This window comes from Mustelus asterias, chromosome 25, assembly GCF_964213995.1.
Source record: "Mustelus asterias chromosome 25, sMusAst1.hap1.1, whole genome shotgun sequence".
Taxonomy (NCBI): Eukaryota; Metazoa; Chordata; class Chondrichthyes; order Carcharhiniformes; family Triakidae; genus Mustelus; species Mustelus asterias.
Genome location: NC_135825.1, coordinates 43,348,681 through 43,371,479, shown reverse-complemented (window position 1 = coordinate 43,371,479; position 22,799 = coordinate 43,348,681). Strand labels below are relative to the sequence as shown.

At 41.8% G+C, this 22,799-nt stretch overlaps 1 protein-coding gene across 1 annotated transcript in view; it reads left to right on the top strand.

Annotated features, from left to right (window-relative positions):
* LOC144511919 (cryptochrome-1-like) overlaps nt 1-21,299 on the top strand; it is a 97,613-nt gene extending 76,314 nt beyond the window's left edge. Inside the window, exons 9-12 of the mRNA XM_078242375.1 lie at nt 4,880-5,082; nt 6,536-6,619; nt 13,601-13,719; nt 18,540-21,299. Of these exons, the coding sequence (XP_078098501.1) occupies nt 4,880-5,082; nt 6,536-6,619; nt 13,601-13,719; nt 18,540-18,581 (448 nt within the window). The 3' untranslated portion in view covers nt 18,582-21,299. The remainder of the gene's footprint in view (nt 1-4,879; nt 5,083-6,535; nt 6,620-13,600; nt 13,720-18,539) is intronic.
* Nucleotides 21,300-22,799: the final 1,500 nt, after the last annotated feature.

Here is a 22,799-nt window from a genome sequence, read left to right as displayed (position 1 = left end):
CAACCTTTACTTTTCTAGAGAAAATAATCCTTTCCTGATAAATATGGATAGCACACATTCTCAAATTTACAAGAAAGATATCAGAACTATTTTGCACCTTGCCAATGTCCTTTATCCTTGTTATAATATGGTGATCAAAACAGTTTGCAGTACTTATTGCTTAATCAAGGTTTAATATAATTTCTCTGCTTTTCAGCTTTATCTCTTTAGAAATGAACCCTGGTGCCCTGTTTGCATTTTGTATGGCCTTATTAACCTATCTCACTGTGTTTTGTAATTTTTTTTCAACTGTACCCCTAGATGTATTTTGTTCCTCTTACTCCATTTGGTCTCTTATTCAACTGCATGGGACCTCCTTTTTCTCCCTTCCAAAAAGCACCTCGTACTCACTGATGTTATAATTAATTTGTCAATTACATGCCCACTATGCAAGTTTATTATCTCCACCTGTACCTTGTCACATTCATCATTTAAAACCACTCCACTTCCCAATTTGATACCTGAACATTTTAAACTAATTTCAAAATCAAGAGCTACATTTTCAGGAAGAAGGTGGGACGTTTAAGTCTGGAACCCGCCTCCTTTAAATCTTTTGTGTCAGGGAGTCGGGCCTGCAGATTCTAGAAGCAAGCCAAACGCAGCAACAAAATTGGGCACATGGCAAGGCAGGCAGGCTGGAACACTTGCCTTCATTTACAGGCATATTGGCACAGTTTTAATGAACAATGTCAGGCCCTGAAAACCTCACCCGCAACCCCCCCCCCCTTCCCAACCCTCAATTCCATGACCGCCTCCCCCCCTCCCCTCCCCTCCCCCACTCCCCATTGCCCCATGTCCCCCCTCAATATTCCCAAATGGCAATTTTGAAAATTACAAACAATAAAGGACATTGATGTCAGTCCCCACGGGGTCCATCCAGGTTTTAGTGTATTTGGAACTGAAAATTCTGGTGTATTTATGAACTAAGTACAAGAAGTTCCTAGTGGCTTCAATGCATTTCAGCATATTTAAAGCATTAATTTAACTTAAAATTGAAATTGTGGTTGGTTATATATTTTTTGTAAAGCTTTTTTGGGGAATTGAAAGTCATATTTACAAATAAATGTTAAAATATTAGAAAACTACAAGTTTCATGGACTTAAAGGCACATTTAAAACAAACATGAAATACAAACATAATCCGAACTAATAAGGTACACATCATCTACATCTATCTCATCTTCCTGAACCCCAGGAATCAAATGAATATAGTACCAGATACTGTCATGGATTAGATGACCTGAACACAAAGATGTCAATACTGTTCTGAAGCACAAAGGCACACAACTTTGAACAGTTAGCTTAACATGAGTGGTAGGAAAGATCATCTTTACTCAATAATGTAATAGAAAAACATGAAGAAACTGAATATTTAATGAAGAGTGGTCAGGCCAGATTTCAAAAGGGAAGGTCATGTTTGACCAACTTTGTTGAATTCTTTGAAGTAAGGAAAAGAGTAGACAAGTGCAATGCATTTGGATTTTCAAAAGGTTTTCAATAAAGGTACCACATAGGAGCTGCATGACGAAAGGTCTGAGCACATGGAGTCAGTGGAAAGGTAGCAGGAAGGACAACAAGCTGGTTTCAAAACAGATTAGAGTGATTTCAATTTTAAGTTAAATTAATGCTTTAAATATGCTGAAATGCATTGAAGCCAATAGGAACTTCTTGTACTTAGTTCATAAATACACCAGAATTTTCAGTTCCAAATACACTAAAACCTGGATGGACATCAATGTCCTTTTTTGTTTGTAATTTTCAAAATTGCCATTATGTACTGTAAAAATATTCCCAATAATCTTGAAGCTGCCACGATTATGATCAGCACCAAACTAGCTGCAGCAATACTAAAAATTCCTCTTACAGAGCACAGTTCTCTTTTATTTAACAATTTTGTTGTCTAAATCTCCATTTCATTTCAAACCACTTGTCCACAAGGAGCAGAGTATAACTTCAGTAATGAACTGAATTTCACTGTTCTAATTGCCAGCATTAGGGCAGACACATAACAAAAAAGGAAAAATTATAATGACAGGTTCTAATAGTGTTTTGAAGCTTCCTAAAGCAAGCCTGTCAGAAAAAATTGAGAGTTTGGGAAGGAAAACACAGAAGGCCACATGTTTAAGAGTGAACCCTGCAATAAAACTGGTTATTGGGATTCAAACAACTTGTCCACTTTGCTTCAGATGAAATGTGGATCTTTTCCAGATCTCTCTAAATGTGTGGGCGGCACGGTAGCACAGTGGGTGGCACGGTAGCACAGTGGTTAGCACTGCTGCTTCACAGCTCCAGGGACCTGGGTTCGATTCCCGGCTCGGGTCACTGTCTGTGTGGAGTTTGCACATTCTCCTCGTGTCTGCGTGGGTTTCCTCCGGGTGCTCCGGTTTCCTCCCACAGTCCAAAGATGTGCAGGTTAGGTTGATTGGCCAGGTTAAAAATTGCCCCTTAGAGTCCTGAGATGCGTAGGTTAGAGGGATTAGCAGGTAAATATGTGGGGGTAGGGCCTGGGTGGGATTGTGGTCGGTGCAGACTCGATGGGCCGAATGGCCTCCTTCTGCACTGTTGGGTTTCTATGATTTCTAAGATGGGTCTTTCTCCAAGCCACCCCCGTGCCCCCTCCCCGCCGTCCTCACCCCCTCCCCGCCGCCCTCACCCCCTCCCCGCCGCCCTCACCCCCTCCCCGCCGCCCTCACCCCCACACCACACCCATTCCTATCCCTTTGTGGCAATTAGTAGACTCAATGCTTGTCTCCAAGATCAGGAACTCAAGTTTACAGAGAATTACACTGGAGATCATGAATCCTTTTGTTGAAGGTCTGTAGTGCTCCATTGTGCAGTGTTAATCAGGCACATCGCACATCATCAGTGCACATGGCATATAGGATTGCTTCACATATTTAGGATGAAGCTGAATTCTGGAAGGCAACACACTGAGTTCTGTTGAATTGGACATTTTCTGATTGTCATTTCCATTTCTGTAAACTACATTAGTTTAGTCACTCTAATCTTCTTCAGACTTATTTTGTGTAGTTTATATTTTCAGTTTCAAACTGTCCCCATCTGAACATTCTTGGATACAATTCCATGGCTTCTGCCAACCCATCCAATCACAGGGAAGTGGGTGCACATTGGAAATAGCATCCTGGGATAGCATGTCAGTGTACTGACACCTCTGGGATATGCTGGAAGTTTCTGATTGAGTGGATGGGTGGGGGGCTGAAGCCAGCAACTCTCATGTCTCTGATTAATGGACTGTTAAGGCCTTGAGCTTGTTAACAGGCTGGGGAGGGCCAGAAGGTGATTTTCAAATTGCAAGTCACTAATCCTGATTGTTTGGTGCTCATTAGTGCTCAGTGGGGAGTGTGCAAGTAATATTTTGGAAAATTTTAATGAATAAGAATTTTTGTATGAGATTAGGCGCAGTACCTCTGAATTGGCCTTTTGGTCAGTTCTCTGCACAGTGAGGCAGCTGGTCCTCTGATGTTCTGTCTCTTCCTTTCTGTAAGGCAATGGCAGGCTCCAAGAAGGCTGATGTCTGTCTTTGATGATCATGCTGTTCAGGCAGCTTCTACCTCCTGGTAATGCTTGACGCCAGTAATTATGCAACTGAACTTGCCTCTAGACCAATTAAGGCATTTTGCATTTGTAGATACCATCCCGTGAGTGGCATAGAGGCAGTGCAGGATTGTGTTCCAGAAATGTTTTGGGTTTCTGAAACCTGATTGAAAAGCAAGCCCAGGGTGTCAAGATGCTGAAACCTTTCTTGATCCTATTCTATGTAACATTTTCAAAAACATAAGAATCAGCTCTGGTGACGTTTTAGTGTCAGTACAGTATCCAACTACTGCCCTGGCTGAATTCTACTAACTCTGTTCAGAACAGAAATTATATGGAGATTCAGTTATTCAGTATGGGGCAGTCTGAAGACTATCACTTGGCTACTGAAGAGCTTGAGGCTTTTTATTCCCCTTTTTATAGCATTCTTGGTAACCCACGCTATCAACCCAATGCTCTGGTTGGTTCAAATTAAACCTGTTTTCAGGCCTCAAAACATCCATCACTCGGTAAATGGCACTCTCGTCTGAGTCAAAAAATTGTGAATTCAAGTCCCACGCCAGAGTCTGGAGCACATAATCCAGGCTGGTACTTCAGTGTACTGCTGATGTAGCAGTGCACTGCACTTTCACAGCATGCTATCTTTCAGTTCGGATGTTAAATTGACACCCCACCTATCTCCTCAGTTGGGCAGGAAAAATCCCATGGCCTTATTCAAAGTAGAGTCCTCCCTGTTGTCTTGGCCAAATTTTCTTTCAACCAGCAAACAGATTAACTGGCAATTAACTCATGGCTGGTTGCGAGAGTCTGCTATGGCGAACTTGGTTGCCACATATCCTACATTACAACATTTTAGAAGTACTGTACACATTCTGAGGTTATGAAAGATGCGAATAAATGCTAGTTCTTTGTTTCTTCCAGCAGCAGTGCACAATTGAAGGCACATATGCTGCCTAGAATTTTGTTTTGTCCTGGTTAACCCAATGGTGAGACCAAGGTTCATAGTTTAACATGTGGGAAAACTATGGCTATGAATTGCTGCCTTGTGACTACACCATACTACACCCTTGGCCTTTCAAATCTCTAAGGGGACCCGAGGGCTAAAGGTACTGGTAATATATGCTGTAAAATGTGGTGCTTGATATATGGGTTGAAGTTGAGGGGGAGTGAAGGGACATGGTGAAATATATAGCACAGAAATGGAGAACAGATGGGTTTTTATTTGCATTATCTTGATGAATATATTTGCACAATATTAGTATTTACAATAAGGCTCTCTTTTGCAGACGTTACTTGCCAATTCTTAAAGGATTTCCTGCAAAGTATATCTATGACCCGTGGAATGCTCCTGACTCTGTTCAAGTGGCAGCAAAGTGCATAATTGGTGTGCACTATCCAAAGCCCATGGTGATACACGCAGAGGCAAGTCGGCTCAACATCGAGAGAATGAAACAGATTTACCAGCAACTATCACGCTACAGGGGACTTGGTGAGAAACCTATTCTCTCCTTTCTCAGAGAAACCTAAACCTAAGCAGCTACACATCTGTCACAGTTTGAAATCCTGCTACTAAAACCCCTTTCTTCCTCTTCAAAGACCCTACACCTGCAATCATAATTGGCTCTCGGATATAGAAAGTGGAATCTATCAGGCAGAATCGCCCAGGGCACTGTTCTTTAAAAAAACTTATAAAACTACTACTATAGTGAAAGTACCCCTCTCCAGTTATGTTTTTCCCAACACAAGACAATAATAATCAATATGGCACCGCTGTCTATAACCAAATACTCGCTATGAAGTCTTGTTACAGCAGTTCTAAGCCGCTAATGAACATATATATCAATAGGACATATATCAATATATCTTGACAGACAAATGTCAGTGTACATCCTGGGCGCGATTTTGTAAACTCTGTTAGGCGATTCACACCAGTAAGTGGGGGGCTAATCCTGCTGGAGAGGCCAACAGTAAACCACTCAGGGGGCCATTGGGCACGCGCCAATCTCCCAGTATACTGTGAGATCAGTTGACATGCCACCCTCACCGCCCCTCCCCCCAATCACAGGCTTCCCAATTGCTGGCCACCGTTTCCCAGTGCGAGGCTGATCACATAAATAATGGCCTGGGAAGATGGGTCACGATTCCTGTTGTTGGCCTCCTGCTGACATTTCCCACCTCGCTATGCTATGTGCTCCCTGAGTGCCTACCGCTTCCTGAGCAGATGGGCTGTGCAGGCCTCCCAAATCAAGCACTGTTCTGGGATTGCCTATCTCAAAGAAATTGCAGTAATTCCTCAAAACCACTGTTTGGAGTGTGGAATTCCCATACTTTTGGACAACCTGCTCCTCTTAGTGCTCAGAAAATGACAGTGTGGCTCCTGAAGCACTGCATGATGGTGCTAACCATTGAACCCTTTGAGCAAATGTCTATAATTGCAGATATTCTGCACTATGTAATCTCTCTGCCCACTGTAGTACAGAAAGTACCATCATTATAACTGGATCACCATAATTGGCATCCTGTAATCATGTATTTCAAGTTCCTATTTTGATATTCCTAGAATTAGATAAATTCACAAAGTATAATGTTTATGTGGAATCTTTCACAAGTGTAACTTTCTGAAACATCCATCATCTTGAATACCCAAACTCAGCTAGTTCCAGCAAACAGAAACTCAGTTTGAGCACTATTTTAAACAAAAGCGTATGATTATAGAATTAACCAGTAAAAAGTCAAGGAGTACCAGTAAAATGAACAGTCAGTTTACATTTTACTGCTTAAATAAAACGGTAAAATTCATGGATATTTTTGAAATAAATAGCATAAAATGTCAGCACAGCTTTTATAAAATGTTGAATGGGTAGTGATTTCCTTTTTTATTTTGCATTGGATGATTTTTTTCAATATCGAAGGTACTATACAAGTTATTTTTACTGTAATAGGTCTACTTGCATCAGTGCCTTCAAACCAAAATGGAAGCGGCGGAACCATCTACTCCATGGGAGATCAATTATCTGAGAATAATGGTGAGTCTGCAGTTTTCTACCTCAAACAGACAAGCATTACTATAAAGCAAGCTTCTTGAAGGGTCATCTTAAGTCATGCTATCCAAAGCATTATTCAAGTACCAAGATTGCTTTTGCAAACCCATGGGATTATCACTGTATGCTGTGCTCTTTAGATCTAAAACAAGAACAAAATGCTACTCCTTCGAGGTGTCTTTGAAGCATGTTGATGAGGATGAGATCACAATGATGACTTTACTATTAAAGTCTCCTCCTTTGTGACTTTTTATTTTTTAATTTGGGTCAGTCTTGATATCAGTCTCAAAGAAACATGCTGTGGATTCAATAAGTGATGACCTGACTGGATAATTAATTATAAATGATACAGAACAGACTTGTGGAAGTAACAATTCAGTAAGCTCATGCTCTCACTGCAGCAGAGTAACTTTTCACTTGCTCACCAGTTGCACAGTTGAATAGCATAAGAACATAAGAACTAGGAGTAGGCCATCTGGCCACTCGAGCCTGCTCCGCCATTCAATAAGATCATGGCTGATCTTTTCGTGGACTCAGCTCCACTTACCCGCCCTCTCACCATAACCCTTAATTCCTTTACTGTTCAAAAATTTATCTAGCCTTGCCTTAAAAACATTCAATGAGGCAGCCTCAACTGCTTCACTGGCAGGGAATTCCACAGATTCATAACCCTTTGTGTGAAGAAGTTCCTCCTCAACTCAGTCCTAAATCTGCTTCCCCTTACTTTGAGGTTATGCCCCCTAGTTCTAGTTTCACCTGCCAGTGGAACCAACTTCCCTACTTCTATCTTATCCATTCCCTTCATAATCTTATATGTTTCGAAAAGATCTCCCCTCATTCTCCTGAATTTCAATGAGTTTAGCCCCAGTCTACTCAGTCTCTCCTCATAAGCCAACCCTCTCAAATCTGGAATCAACCTCCTCTGCACTCCCTCCAGTGCCAGTATATCCTTTCTCAAGTAAGAAGACCAAAACTGTACACAGTACTCCAGGTGTGGCCTCACCAGCACCTTATACAGCTGAAACACAACCTCGCTGTTTTTAAACTCCATCCCTCTTGCAATAAAGGACAAAATTCTATTTGCCTTCTTAATTACCTGCTGCACTTGTAAACCAACTCCTTGAGATTCCTGCACAAGGACACCCAGGTCCCTCTGTACAGCAGCATGCTACAATTTTTTACCATTTAAATAATAGCCCATTTTGCTGTTATTCCTACCAAAATGGATGACCTCACATTTACCAATATTGTACTCCATCTGCCAGACCTTCACCCACTCACTTAGACTATCTATATCCCTTTGCAGACTTTCAGCGTCCTCTGCACACTTTGCTCTGCCACCCATCTCAGTGTCATCTGTGAATTTTGACACACTACACTTGATCCCCAACTCCAAATTACCTATGTAAAGCGTTGAAGTCAAAAAATTGAGGTCCCAACACTGATCCCTGAGGCACACCACTAGTCAACTGATTGCCAACCAGAAAAACACCCATTTACCCCATTCTTTGCTTTCTGTTAGTTAACCAATCCTCTATCCATGCTATTACATTACCTGTAACACCATGCATCTTTGCCACTTTGTATGCATTTTCTTTCAATTTGATACCCTCCTTTATTTCCTTAGATATCCATGGCTGATTAATGCATTCCATCAGGACCAGGAGACTTGTCTACCTTTAGCCCCATTAACTTGCCCAACACTACCTCTTATGTAGCAGTCTTTGGTGTGGCACCTTGTCAAATGCCTTCTGGAAATCCAGATACACCACATCCACAGGTTCCCCATTATCCACTGCACATGTAATGTTTTCAAAGAATTCCACCAAATTAGTCAAACATGACCTTCCCTTCATGAACCCATGCTGCGTCTTACCAATGGGACAATTTATATTCAGATGTCTCGCTATTTCTTCCTTGATGATAGATTCAAGCATTTTCCCTACTACAGAAGTTAAGCTAACCGGCCTATAGTTACCTGCCTTCTGTCTACCTCCTTTTTTAAACAGTGGCGTCACATTTGCTGTTTTCTAATCTGCGGGAACCACCCCAGAGTCCAGCGAATTTTGGTAAATTACCACTAGTGCATTTGCTATTTCTCCCGCTATCTCTTCTAGTACCCTGGGATGCATTCCATCAGGACCAGGAGACTTGTCTACCTTTAGCCCCATTAACTTGCCCAACGCTACCTCTTTCGTGATAATGATAGTTTCTAGGTCCTCACCTGCCATAGCCTTCCTGTCATCAATTTTTGACATGTTACTTGTGTCTTCCACTGTGAAGACTGACACAAAATACCTGTTCAATGCCTCAGCCATTTTCTTATTTCCAGTTATTACATCTCCCTCCTCATCCACTAAAGGACCAATGTTTACTTTAGCCACTCTTTTTCATTTTATATAATTGTAGAAATGTTTGCTATCTGTTTTTATATTCTGAGCTAGTTTACTCTCATAATCCATCTTACTTTTGTTTATAGCTTTTTTCGTGGCTTTCTGCTGACCTTTAAAGATTTCCCAATCCTCTAGGTTCCCACTAATCTTTGCCACTTTGTATGCATTTTCTTTCAATTTGATACCCTCCTTTATTTCCTTAGATATCCATGGCTGATTATCTCTTTTTCTACAGTCCTTCCTTATCACTGGTATATACTTTTGCTGAGCACTGTAAAAGATCGCTTTGAAAGTCCTCCGCTGTTCCTCAATTGTCCCACCATAAAGTTCTTACTCCCAGTCTACCTTAGCCAACGCCTCCCTCATCCCTTTGTAGTTCTCCTTTGTTTAAGCACAAGACACTGGTATTGGATTTTACCTTCTCACGCTCCATCTGTATTTTAAATTCAACCATACTGTGATCCCTTCTTCCAAGAGGATCCCTAACTGCAAGATCATTAATTATTCCCGTCTCATTACACAGGACCGGATCTAGGATAGCTTGCTCCCTTATTGGTTCCATTACATACTGTTCAAGGAAGCTATCGCGGATACATTCTATGAACTCCTCCTCAAGGCTGCCTTGACCGACCTGGTTAGACCAATTGAAAAGTAGATTAAAATCCCCCATGATAATTGTTGGACCATTTTTACATGCATCGGCTATTTCTTTGTTTATTTCTCGCCCCACCATGATGTCATTATTTGGTCGCCTATAGACTATACCTATCAGTGATTTTTTTCTCCTTAATTTCTAATTTCCACCCAAATGGATTCAACCTTTTTTTCCATAGAACCTATATCGTCTCTCACTACACCCTGATGTCATCCTTAAATATCAGAGCTACACCACCTCCCTTTCCTTTCTGTTGGTCCCTCCAAACAGTCTGATACCCCTGGATATTCAACTCCCAGTCGTGACCATCCTGCAACCATGTCTCTGTAATGGCCACCAAATCATATTCGTTCGCAATGATTTGTGCTGTCAACTCATTTACCTTGTTTCGAATGCTACGAGCATTCAGATAAAGTGCCCTTATGCTAGTTTTTGTGCCTTCTTTTTGAATTCTAACACTTCTATTTATAACATCTCCTGAGTTCTTCCTTTTAACTTTTTTCCTGATTTTTGATATAGTTGGAACATTCTCCCCACATTTTGTCCTCGCTCCCTCCTTCTCGGACTCCTTACATAGGTTCCCATCCCCCTGGCATATTAGTTTAAACCTTCCCCAACTGCTCTAGCAAACACTCCCTAGCATGCAGCACTCTATTTATTTTTTGGAGCCAATACTACACTACACATCCTCTATTATTATACACAAGGAATAATTTGCAGATAAGGAGAAACCCTTTACTATTGGTCCTCCAGTAATGGTGTGGTGCGGTTCCTGTAAACATATAGAACATAGAAATTCAATACACCCCAGCTCGCAAAAAGAGATTTTGACACAGATTTAATCTATAACCAAGGTCAGAGACAGTAGATAGTATATTCTGCTCCTACCCAGCGGGAATTGTGGTGGATGGGGGAGAAAGATTTGACAGGAGATCAAAAATCAGTTTCCCAATGGTGGGAAATTAGATTGTTCTCCCAACACAGCGGCTTGAAGGCAGGGCGAGCGCACCTCATGTAATTTGCACCTCACAAACACACCAGAATCTTTTTCCTCCTCCAAATTAAGCGTCCCTTCAGCGGGAATTTAGAACATTCACTTTCATGACTGTACATAAGTAGTGTGCACCTACTAAAGTAGACTTCTTGTTGGACTTTGAGGTCTGTAGATGCTGCTCCTGCCTTCACTTCACACTGTACCTGAAAGATATTGGCTGCCTGTAACACGAGCTGCACCAAGGCTGGGCACAGGGGAGGAGTGAGACTGAGGCAAGAGTGGTGGAATCTGGGAGTAAGAATGAATGCCTGTCCAGGTGCCATTTAAATATGGCACTTGGACAAAGGAGTCTATGAGATAGTGGTGAAGCAGGCACTTCCTGCCTGCCCCGCCATAAGATTCAATGTACTCCTTGAAGATGCATAATTAATGAGCTTAACAACACAAAATTTCATGTGTTCATCTGCCCCATTCTCACCACTGTCTCCAGAACAGAACATTCCTACCAGTGAGTGGCAAAACCGTGGCAGCTGGAGTTCAGTTTGGAACAGTGTCACTTTGGATCCAGGAAAAACAAATTAGATTATTTTCTGAATGGTGAGAGCCCAGAAACTGTGGAAGGATAAAGTGATTTGGGTGTCCCAGTACACACTGTTAAACGCTAACACACAAGTACAAAAATAAATCAAGGTGGCTATTAGCATGTTGGCCTTGATCTCAAGGGCACTGTCATATAAAGGGGAGGAAGATTGATGTATTAGTATTACAGGACCTTTGTCAGAAACCCATCATGTTCAGTTCAGTTTTGGACACTGAACCTCAGGAGCATTGGACAGGTCTTGGAATTAAGTTGCATACAGCTGCATAAATTTTGCTTGTCACCCTTTCCTTTAGAAAATGAAGGGGTTAATCTAATTCAGGTGTTTAAAATGCAGAGACCGAGAAATTGGATCACTCAGCATTCCTTTTACAGGCATAAAAGGTGCTTGAGGTGGCAGGTTGGGACTCTGGTATTAAAGGAGTGCTGCACTAGTAAAGGGGCCATCTTCCAGATGAGGTGTTTCTGCTTTCTCGGGTAAATACAAAAGACCCATTGCACTATTTTGGAGATGAGCATTGTGTTATCCATTGTCGCCTGGCCAATATCTCTCTCTCAGTGAAGATCACTAAAACAGAGATTATCTGGTCATCATTTTTTGTGGGATTTTGCTATGTGCAAATTGGCTGCTATATTTCCTACGTTACATCACTACACTTGTGACAACACTTCAAAAGTATTTTTTGCTGTAAAACGCTTTTGGGAAGTCTTGAAGTTGGAAACGGTGTAACAGATATGCAAGTTCTTTCATTCTTTCACCTTTCCTGTCTGCTAGCCTTCCCTCCCCCAAACCAACCTGGATCACTGCTGCTCGTGGGATTCCCCACAAACCTACCTTTTGACCCAGAGGCTGACCAGGCCATCTTATATTGTGGCAGCCTTACCTCTTAATATTATTCATTCAAAAATGATAACCACTTCCTGTAGAGATGAATACGCACAGCACTGATTTTTATCCCATGAACCATAGAACTAAGAAATAGAAATAGAAACCCTACAGTGCAGAAGGAGGCCATTCGGCCCATCGAGTCTGCACCGACCACAATCCCACCCAGGCCCTATCCCCACATATTTACCCGCTAATCCCTCTAACCTACGCATCCCAGGACTCTAAGGGGCAATTTTTAACCTGGCCAATCAACCTAACCCGCACATCTTTGGACTGTGGGAGGAAACCGGAGCACCCGGAGGAAACCCACGCAGACACGAGGAGAATGTGCAAACTCCACACAGACAGTGACCCGAGCCGGGAATCGAACCCGGGACCCTGGAGCTGTGAAGCAGCAGTGCTAACCACTGTGCTACCGTGCCGCCCTGTAGAATCCCTCCAGTGCAGAAGGAAGCTATTTGGCTCATTCAGTCTGCACCAACTCTCCAAAAGAGCACCTTATCCAGGCACACCACTGCCCCCCACCCCTCCCCTGTCCCAGTAACCCTGCAGATTTTACATGGCTAATCCCCCTAACCTACACATCTTTGACTGTTGGAGGAAACTGGTGCACCTGAAGGAAACTCACGCAGCCACAGGGAGAACATACAAACTTCACACAGTCACCTGAGACCAGAATTAAATCCAGGCCCCTGGTGCCATGAGGCAGCAGTGTTAACCACTGATAAGAGCCTGATGAGAAGAGGATAGGTGGTGGTAAAATGTTTGTGGAGACTTGTTTATCAAATCCACACAGGCCTTGTCTATTAAAATAGAGCAGAAAATAAGTTCCGAGAGGCAGGTGATGGCCTCACTGACATTTTAAAGTCAGAACTTGACAAAATTGATCAGATTCCCACTATATTTAACACACACCAGCTGCATTTCACACCCAATGGGTGCAGTGAGCCCAAAAAAGGACAAAATGGTTAAGTAACATTTTTCTGATAGTTAATCATGGGTCAGGAGGGATAAACACAGTAACAGTTTTAACAACACCAGGTTAAAGTCCAACAGGTTTATTTGGTAGCAAAAGCCACACAAGCTTTCGGAGCTGCAAGCCCCTTCTTCAGGTGAGTGGGAATTCTGTTCAGAACAGAACAGAATTCCCACTCACCTGAAGAAGGGGCTTGCAGCTCCGAAAGCTTGTGTGGCTTTTGCTACCAAATAAACCTGTTGGACTTTAACCTGGTGTTGTTAAACTTCTTACCGTGTTTACCCCAGTCCAACGCCGGCATCTCCACATCATGACAACCTTTCATTGTCATTGGATAGCAATAACTTGGAAGTTGTCCATGAGCTAGTCCAAACTTTTGCCTCTTTCATTCAATTAAAATTCAGGGGTCATATTTCTATCTTTAATTTAGTTTTGTTCTTTCTTACATTGACTTTAACCAGGCATTGTTCAAAGCCATACCGGTGGAACGACAATGGGTAAACGCGAATTGGAACATGATACAACTGTTGGTGATGACGTGGAATCTTTAGCACAAAAAATCCGGCGACACTGTGATGGGGTATGTATTACAAATGGAATAATGCCACTCCATTTTGCTATTCTGGATTTGCTTCATTTTCTAAAAAAAACATAAAACTGTTGCAAATTTTAGGTTTTCACTGGATCAACCTTCCAGGACAATGTTAGTGGTTTTTACTTAAGTGATTTCCATGTGCCTTTTGCTTTCCTACAAGTTAATCATATGACAGTGTGACCTGAGGCTCATTAACAAATTACATGTGTGCATACTGGGTACAGTGATCTTTTCCAGATAGTAGATAGAGACTCACTCTAGTGAGATGGAACCAATTGTAAAGAAGTAAAGCTGCTTGCAAAATAAACCAGCCTTTCAACCTCTGGTTCCTTTTGTGGTTTGGTCTGTTGAGCTACCAGTCAGACTGCTGCCACCTCCTTAGTTATGGAGACTTTGGCAATTGTCTACTTCTGTGCTTAAATGAATTAAACCATCTCAATAGCACATGTGAATGCCACTACATTATATTAACTGAGATATTTGGATTGTTTGTAAGAAATATCCATCTGACAAAATGTTTTGCTGCTCCTAGCTGTGGGTTTTAAATACATGTTGTGTACATTTAGCCCCCTGCCTGTTAAATTGGACTGAATAACATCTTAATAGAAATTGACTTGATTTTTTTGGAAATAGTCAAAGATCCCAAAACACGACAACAGTTTATTTGCTGAACGATGATGGTAATGTTCAGTTTTATTTCAGAGGGAAATGAATAAACCATTCCATGGCAGTGCACATGGTCACTAAAGAATGTGGTGGTGTTTCTTATCTGTGTGGTCTTCATGTTTCTGTTGTGCTCTATTTCTCTACTATCTTTCTGTCATTCTTCTTCTGCTGCTTGCTCCCATTCTGTTCTTTTCTCTGTGCTTTCTTTCCTTTCAGATGGGAATTGATAAATGGTGCGCTGTGAAAATAAGCAGCCAGTGGCTGGATGCTGTATTTCCTGGTGGGAGATGCAATTAAAAATGTAGCCCTCAGTAACTTTCTTCTCATCTTCTTCCATGCATTTTACATCCTGCCTATCTCTCTGCCTTCTGCCACCCCCTCATGCTCATTGTGACCCCCTACTCAGTGCTTCATTATCTTTACCCTTTTTGAACACCAGTCTCCTTCCCTCTATCATATTACCTGCAATCCTGTCTATCTCTTGCTCTCTGTCCCCATTAAGTGGTGAGAGGACAGAGAGATCTGCAGACCAATCCTGCATCCATAGGCTATGTTTGCAATAGATTTAGGGTGGCAAGTAGAGCTTAGGAGCTAGGCAGCTGAAGGCACAACCAACAGTGGTGGAGTGAAGGGAGTAAGATGTTTAACAACACCAGTTTAAAGTCCAACAGGTTTATTTGGTAGCAAAAGTCACACAAGCTTTCGGAGCTCCAAGCCCCTTCTTCAGGTGAGTGGGAATTCTGTTCACAAACAGAGCATATAAAGACACAGACTCAATTTACATGAATAATGGTTGGAATGCGAATACTTACAACTAATCAAGTCTTTAAGATACAAACAACGTGAGTGGAGAGAGCATCAAGACAGGCTAAAAAGATGTGTATTGTCTCCAGACAAGACAGCCAGTGAAACTCTGCAGGTCCAGGCAGGCTGTGGGGGTTACAAATAGTGTGACATGAACGGAGTGAAGGGAGCCAGGGATAGACAGGAGGGCAGAATTAGGAGAATGCAGAGATAACAGATTTATAAGCTTGGAAGAGGTTAAAGCAAGAGGGAGGGATAAGGCTATGAAGGGATGGATATGAGAATTTTAAATTTCAGACTGTGCTGAACCAGGGGCCATAGCAGGTCACTGAGTACAGGGGTGATGGATGGACAAGGCGTAGAGCGAGTTAGCATACAGGCAAGAGCCGATAGGAGTTGAGGTTTGTAGATGCAAAATTCATGAAGACAAATGATTTCTAATAAGATATGACTAGCAGTTGTACATAGCAAGTTAAGGCCAAATCCTGTTTTCAGGTCAAGCAAGTTAGCATTAGGATACCTACAGCCTCTAGGGACAGGGGGAGAGGTAGATGGAAGGTTCACTAGGTTGATTCCTGGGATGAAGGGGTTGTCTTATGGGAAAGATTAAGAAGAATAAAAGCTGATCTTACTGAAACATAAGATTATGAGAAGGCTGGACAGGGTAAATGCTGAGAGGATGTTACTTCTTGTGGTGGAATCTAGAACCAGGTGACACAGTTTTAAAATAAGGGGTCTCGTCTTTAAGACTGAGATGAGGAGGAATTTCTTCTCTGAGAGCCAGTCTTTGGAATTCTCTGCTGCAGAGAGCAGTGAAGATGGGGCAATTGAATATATCCAAGGATAAAATAGATTTTTGATTGAGAAGGGAGTCAGGAATATGGAGAGCTGGCTGGAAAGTGGACTTAAGGCCACAATCGACCAGCCATGATCTTCCTGAATGGCAGAACATGCTTGAGGGACCAAATGGCCAACGCATGCTCCTATTTCTCATGGTCTTGTTTCCTCTGCCTTCACATTGGCTCGGGAGGATATTTCCAGTCTTCCCATCTCCGTTTTCTCTTTCATCACTTAGGGTCCATTTTCAGGGATTCTTAGAGAAATTGGCATTAGGCCTTTGCAAAATGACACCCTTTGATAAGGGCAGCAGGCAGGTTGGACAGATAACAGCAGCAGGACAATAAATTCAGTGAGCAATTCAAGCAAAATAAAATTAGCCCAGAAAATTCTAGCTATTGTTCTGCAGTCACAGTCTGAAGGGCCCACCGCTGAGGATGACACCCACGAGCCTGCAGTCGGGCTTTGGCCTCCACTCCCTGATTTCTAATATTGGACCGGTAGCCCGAAAATATAAATTGACAGAAGTGGGTGGTACAACTTCATAATGAGATGTCACCAGCAAGCACAAATCAACAGAAATGGGTAAAAGGCTAGTAGGTCAGCTCATCTGGGGCTTTGTATCAACCCTGCTGCCTTTCTCATGTCTTGAAGACTAGCCATTTTGTGCAGAGCCTTTTTTTGAATAATATATCTTTTTTGAATAATAATACAACATCGTGTTATCTCCACTCCCTGATTGCCAGCATGAATCATAGAATCCCTATAGTACAGAAGGAGGTCATTCGGCCCATTGAGTCTGCACCGAACACAAAGCTACCCAGAACCTATTCCCATAATCCCTCATTTTTACCCTGTTAATCCCCCTGACACTAGGTCAATTTAGCATTGGCCAATCCACCTAACCCAGCTTTGAAGTGTGGGAGGAAACCAGAGAATCCGGAAGAAACCCATGTAGACATGGGGAGAACATGCAAACTCCACACAGACAGTGACCCGAGGCTGTGAGGCAGCAGTGCTAACCAATGTGCCACCGTGCTGCGCAGCATCATGAGATCATAGAAATCATAGAAACCCTACAGTGCAGAAGGAGGCCATTCGGCCCATCGAGTCTGCACCGACCACAATCCCACCCAGGCCCTACCCCCACATATTTACCCGCTAATCCCTCTAACCTACGCATCCCAGGACTCTAAGGGGCAATTTTTAACCTGGCCAATCAACCTAACCCGCACATCTTTGGACTGTGGGAGGAAACCGGAGCAAACCCAGGCAGACACGAGGAGAATGTGCAAACTCCACACAGACAGTGACCCGAGCCGGGAATCGAACCCGGGACCCTGGAGCTGTGAAGCAGCAGTGCTAACCACTGTGCTACCGTGCCGCCCTGAGATGCTGAAGAGGTATAGGCCTGTGCTTCATCTATGTCCTGGTATTTTAATGACTTGACCCACCAAGTGCAAAAGCGAATTACCATGTGTGCTGAAAATCTGGAATTAAAAACAGAAAATTCTGGAAATACTCAGCATGTCAGGCAGCATCTGTGGAGAGAGAAACTGATAAAAGGTCATCAATCTGAAATGTTGAGCTCTGTTTCTGTCCTCAGCGGGTCATGTAGAATCTGAGTATTTCCACATTTTCTGTTTTAGTGCAAGTAAAGCAGGGTCTGGGTTTAAATGATACTTTCCGTGGAGCAAGGGGGCAGGAAAGTTTGACCCATCAAGTATCAGTTTAGGCTTTTGGGAAAGGTTGAGCATTAAGACTAGAAGCTTAATGACAGTTTTAAATAAATTGACAAAAATTAATCAAATTGTGAAATGAAAAGTTCTTAATCCTTATTTTAATCATCAGAAATTATTATGCGGATTGATGGGTTGTTTGGCCAGTTTGATAGATTCATCAAAAAACACTGGGGAAACATTTACACGTTTAGATTATTGAAAATCCATATTTGACTATTTATCATATTATGACAACTAAAAGCTTGTGAACAAGAAGCCCTTCTCATAACCATGGGACATCCCTGCCGTATACAGCCAATGAAGTACTTTCAAAAACCTAGTCAATGTATAATGTAGGAAGCACAGAAGCCATTTGCCAATCTGTTTTTGTATTGCTGATATGATGAATAAATATTGGTCAGGACATTAAGAATAACTCGCCTGTTCTTTGAAATCTGAGGGGAAAAATGGGGCCTCCATTCAAAACCTTATCCAAATATTGGCACCTCTGACAGTGTGGCACTCCCTCAGTACTGCAGTAGTGCGTCAGCTTAGATTGCTGTGCTCAGGGCCTAGAACCCAAAAACCTCTGATTCTGATGCAGATTTCCAAAGGTTTCCACATGTTAAAGTATTGCAGGTGGTAACATTTACCTCAGATTGATGCATTGTTTTGTGCTTAATTGGAAATGCTAGTGTCTAGTTTTTGTTAACATTTAGTTGACACTTCAGTGTTGGCATCACAAGATATCAACATGATCCTTTGTGTCCCTTGCAGAACAATGAAGATAAACAGGATCTGAACCTTGTGTCTTACTGAAACGATTTATTACTGGAGGTGTTCCCAAGAAGGACCAAGAGAGAGTTCACAAATGGCCCAGTTGTTTGTACTCCTTTTTAAATTTGTATGCAATGTCTGTACTTACTCCAATAATCTGAACATTCAACGTACAACTCAAGTACTGAGTCTTTTAGAGTATCTTTTATAACTTTTTGTAACTCAGCATCTCTAATGATTGTACTATGTGCTGTTCCTGCTTCAGAGAGCTCCTAATCGTTTGCCATTCCTATTTCGACCACCAGTTAAAATTAATATAACAAAAATTGATACAAATGTCCAAAGCAATGTAGGGATAAGGCGGGAAAGTGGAGTTGAGGATTGTCATTTCAGAGCAATCATGATCTCATTGAGTGGCAGAGCAGACTGAATGGGCCAAATGGCCGACTTCTGCTCCTATGTCTTGTGGCCTTGTAGTTTAGAAGAACTGTTATCACTGGAGAAGCTGTCACTAAATATACTGGTTCCATACTTGGTGACCACCTTCTTAATATAGTAAGTGGTGTCAATCTGAAGATGCTTCTTTTTGGTTAGTGAAATGAGGGTTTACTACATTGTAGTTACTTTACCATTTCAGAGGTAGTTTGTATTCAAATTTTGAATGAAAGTGAACCGTAACCAACTAGTTAATACATTTAGAAAACTACAGTTCAGGGATTGTAAATTCTCTAGAAGAAGTGATGTAAAGAGATCTTGGTGGGTCGAACTGAATTAGGCAAAAGTCATATTACTGCTCTGGGATAAAAACACAGGTAATACTTTACAGCTGTCAGGAATCTGAAGTGCAGCTGCTGAGTCCCATTTTGATGTGAGTTCTTTGCTCCAGCAATGGAGACATCAAGAGCCACATCTCCTGTGTCCGACCTTTTACGTTCTTTTATAATCCTCATTTTGATTTGATACAAAGGTCATCATGTGGGGTGTAAGTTGCCATAGAGAACATAACATCATAGAGGAAATAGGGTTCAATTCCTGAGGGAGGGAATGTTGTGAAAGTAAATGTTTCATTTCCCAAGGTAGTAAATGGCAGTATTGTACACTTCTCCATCATGCGGTGCATCATGAAAGAACAATGGGCTGGATTTTATGACATCGCTCATCCGGAAACCGGAAAAACCCGCTTGCGGTCGACGGACCATCCTGTGCTCCGCACCTTGCCCGCTCCGATTCCCGTGGTGGGCAGGTCGGTAAATTTCCAGCCAGTCTCTTCAAGAGCTGTCCATGCACCCCACTGAGCAGCAATCAGGAGCATAATGATCAATGCCCCCCCCCCCCCCCCCCGCCCCCCCCTCTCCTTTCAGGAGTGTTGTGGCCACTTTAGCCTTGTAACCATTTGCCAGGCTGAGGGAGAACTTGGGAATTGAAATATGGACTTTAGAGTTGATTTTTTATGGACCTGGTTTGCAACAAGAACAGCAATATGTATCTAATGTAGTAAAATCTCCTAATGCACTGTATAGGAGTGTAATCAGTCAATATTTTACACCGAGCCTGTAAAGAAGACAGATGTCTAAAAGCTTTATCAAATAGGTAGGTTTGGAAGAGTGTTTAACAAAAGAGAGAGGTAAAAAAATAGACTTAGGGAGGGAATTTCTAAGCTTAGGGCCTAGACAAACTGAAGACACAGCTACCAATGGTGATGTAATGTAAACTGGTGTTGCACAGGAGGACAGAACTGGAAGAATACAGAGATCTCAGATTGTTGTATGGCTGGAGGATGTTGCAAAGTTAGTCAGGCAAGGGGGGAGGAGGGTGAAGCCATGGAGGGATTCAAACATAAAACCAAATATTTTAGTTTAATGAATTACATAGTTCTGTGAATTAGCCCATCTGTGTTCTGCATGTTCCCCTGTATACAAAGTCAACCATATTAATGCAATACTTGGTCATATCTTGTCTTAACCCAGGAGAGCTGAGAAAAGTTCTTTTCTCCTCTTAATGCTGTTTCAATTAAAAGATTGCAACATGTAAGGTGGCACAGATATTGAAAGGTAATTACAATGTGGAAACATTCCAGCTTCAGATAACTGGGGCAAGATCTCGGTTGGATATAAAACACCCTGAAAATGCATAAAATTATTTTTCGTGCTATCAAATGCTATTTTTTGTAAACAGTTTTATATACAAAGTTTGGAACAAAATTAGGTCATAACAGAAACTGATCCTGGTGCTTTTACAACTAAAATAAAGTGTGTTTTTGGTTTCTTTGGCATTGATAGCCTGTCTCAATGATATTGAGTGAAACAATGCTAGGGCTAATTTTGAAATCATTAACTCACAGCAGGTTGTCACCAGCACCTATTGGAAATGCAAAGGCCTGGCCTTCCACTATCTGCTGAGTACGAGAGAGGTTCTTTGTCTCTTGTACATGCTAAACTACCCCATTGTAATCTGTGCCTGAGATTGTTGAAACCTCTCAACCCAGATTTAAACAAACTAAACTGTACCTGTAATAAGCTACATACGTTTCTGTACATTACCTGGTGTGTTTTGTAAGTTCTGTTACAACACAAACATCGCTATTTTATAAATTCACTCTGCCACCTCTTGCCCTGTCAATAAAATTAGTTTTTGTATCTGATTAGCAAGCTGGACAAACATTTTGAGGTTTGAATCAAGCAAAAGGATGTAATGAAATGGCAATTGTCAATTGTCTTTTTACTGTTTTTATAAGGTTATTAAAAAATAAATGGATCAATCATAGGACATGTTGGTCTCAAATGAACTCTTCATTATTTCAAAAAATTTCATATTTGAACTAAAAACAATGCTAGAAATACTCAGCAGGTCAAACAGCATCTGGTAAGTTTCTTTTGCTGATGTTTCGAGCTGATGTGGAACTGTTGAATATTTGAAGATGTATTTTATATTTGTGTTTCATAGCTCTCCTGGATTATGATGAAAATAGTGAGTACAGAACTGGATTGCTGAAGGTATACATTTCTGTATACTGGCAATGTTGCCCACCATTTTTCGTCCCTTATCCCTGGCTGGAATTTGGGCTGAGGACCAGAAATGCGTATGTAAGGGAAATTGTACTGGATATTGTATGAGTTAGGTATGGAATTCAGATTCATAGGTCTTAGTGAAATGATAAAGTAGATTTAGGTCTTAGTGAAATGATAAAGCAGATTTAGGTGAGTAGTGAGATGGGTATGTAACCTATGTGACCTAATGTAACCTAAAGTAACCTCGTGTGACCTAACGTAATCAAACCTAGAATGGATGACCTAATGTAATCAAGTATAGTTGATATGATCAAAGCAGAGGACCCAGAGAAGTAGTATAGCAGTCACTAATTAACGAAAGCAAACAATAGTCACTTGGGAGAACAATGAATACTGCTCAGTGGTTCAACTTAATGTTGGTCCATAATAAAAAGAGAGAATAAAGTGAGCATGTTTTTTCTAACACATTCGGCCTAAGTCAGCAAAACCACGATTATTGTACAAACAGAAAAGTTCAGATAAAAGCAAGAGTCATAACCACCATGGTTTAAGAAACAAAGAGATATAACAGGGAGCGACCAATTGCAAATAAAACAGATAAAGGGTCAACTAAAACAATGGTGGCCAAAGAAAGGTCGGGCTGTGAAGTAAGATAACAACCAAGGACAGGCTGTAAAAGTGAGATAAGGATCTTGAGATATGAGGCTGAAATGTACATAAAAGACTGTAAGCCCAAGGGCTCTTTGGATTGTTCCGGACATCCCGACTTTATTCTGTTGTGCTGGGAAATAAAGTCTACTGCTTGGAAGATCGCTGCTCAGACTCTCTGTTTTAATCGATGTGAATAAATTGTCGTCCTGGGGAACCACGACAAAATTGGCGCTGCGAGCAGGGCTGGTGAGAGATCGCCCAGAAAAGCATCTGGAAGGAGTGGCGGAGACGGTGGTCCGACCGGAACCGAGAAGTCCCCAGCCGGCCTTCTGTCAACAAGGTAAGCAGACTTGCATGCATGTAAATCCTTGTTGTCAGAAAGGGGTTTTCTCGAGGCCCGGTGCGCCCGGCTCTCTGCTGGTCCTGGATCTCCCCAACCCAAAAAGATATCCTGCACAGGTAAAACCAAATTGTGTAAAAATTTTGAGAGACTGAGTCTGATCCGAAGAGCAGAATTTTTGCATGCAAAAGCGCGCTGCGAATACTGTATTGTCTGTGAATGGGTAAAAAGTGAGACGGGAAAAAGGCTGAACGCTAAAGT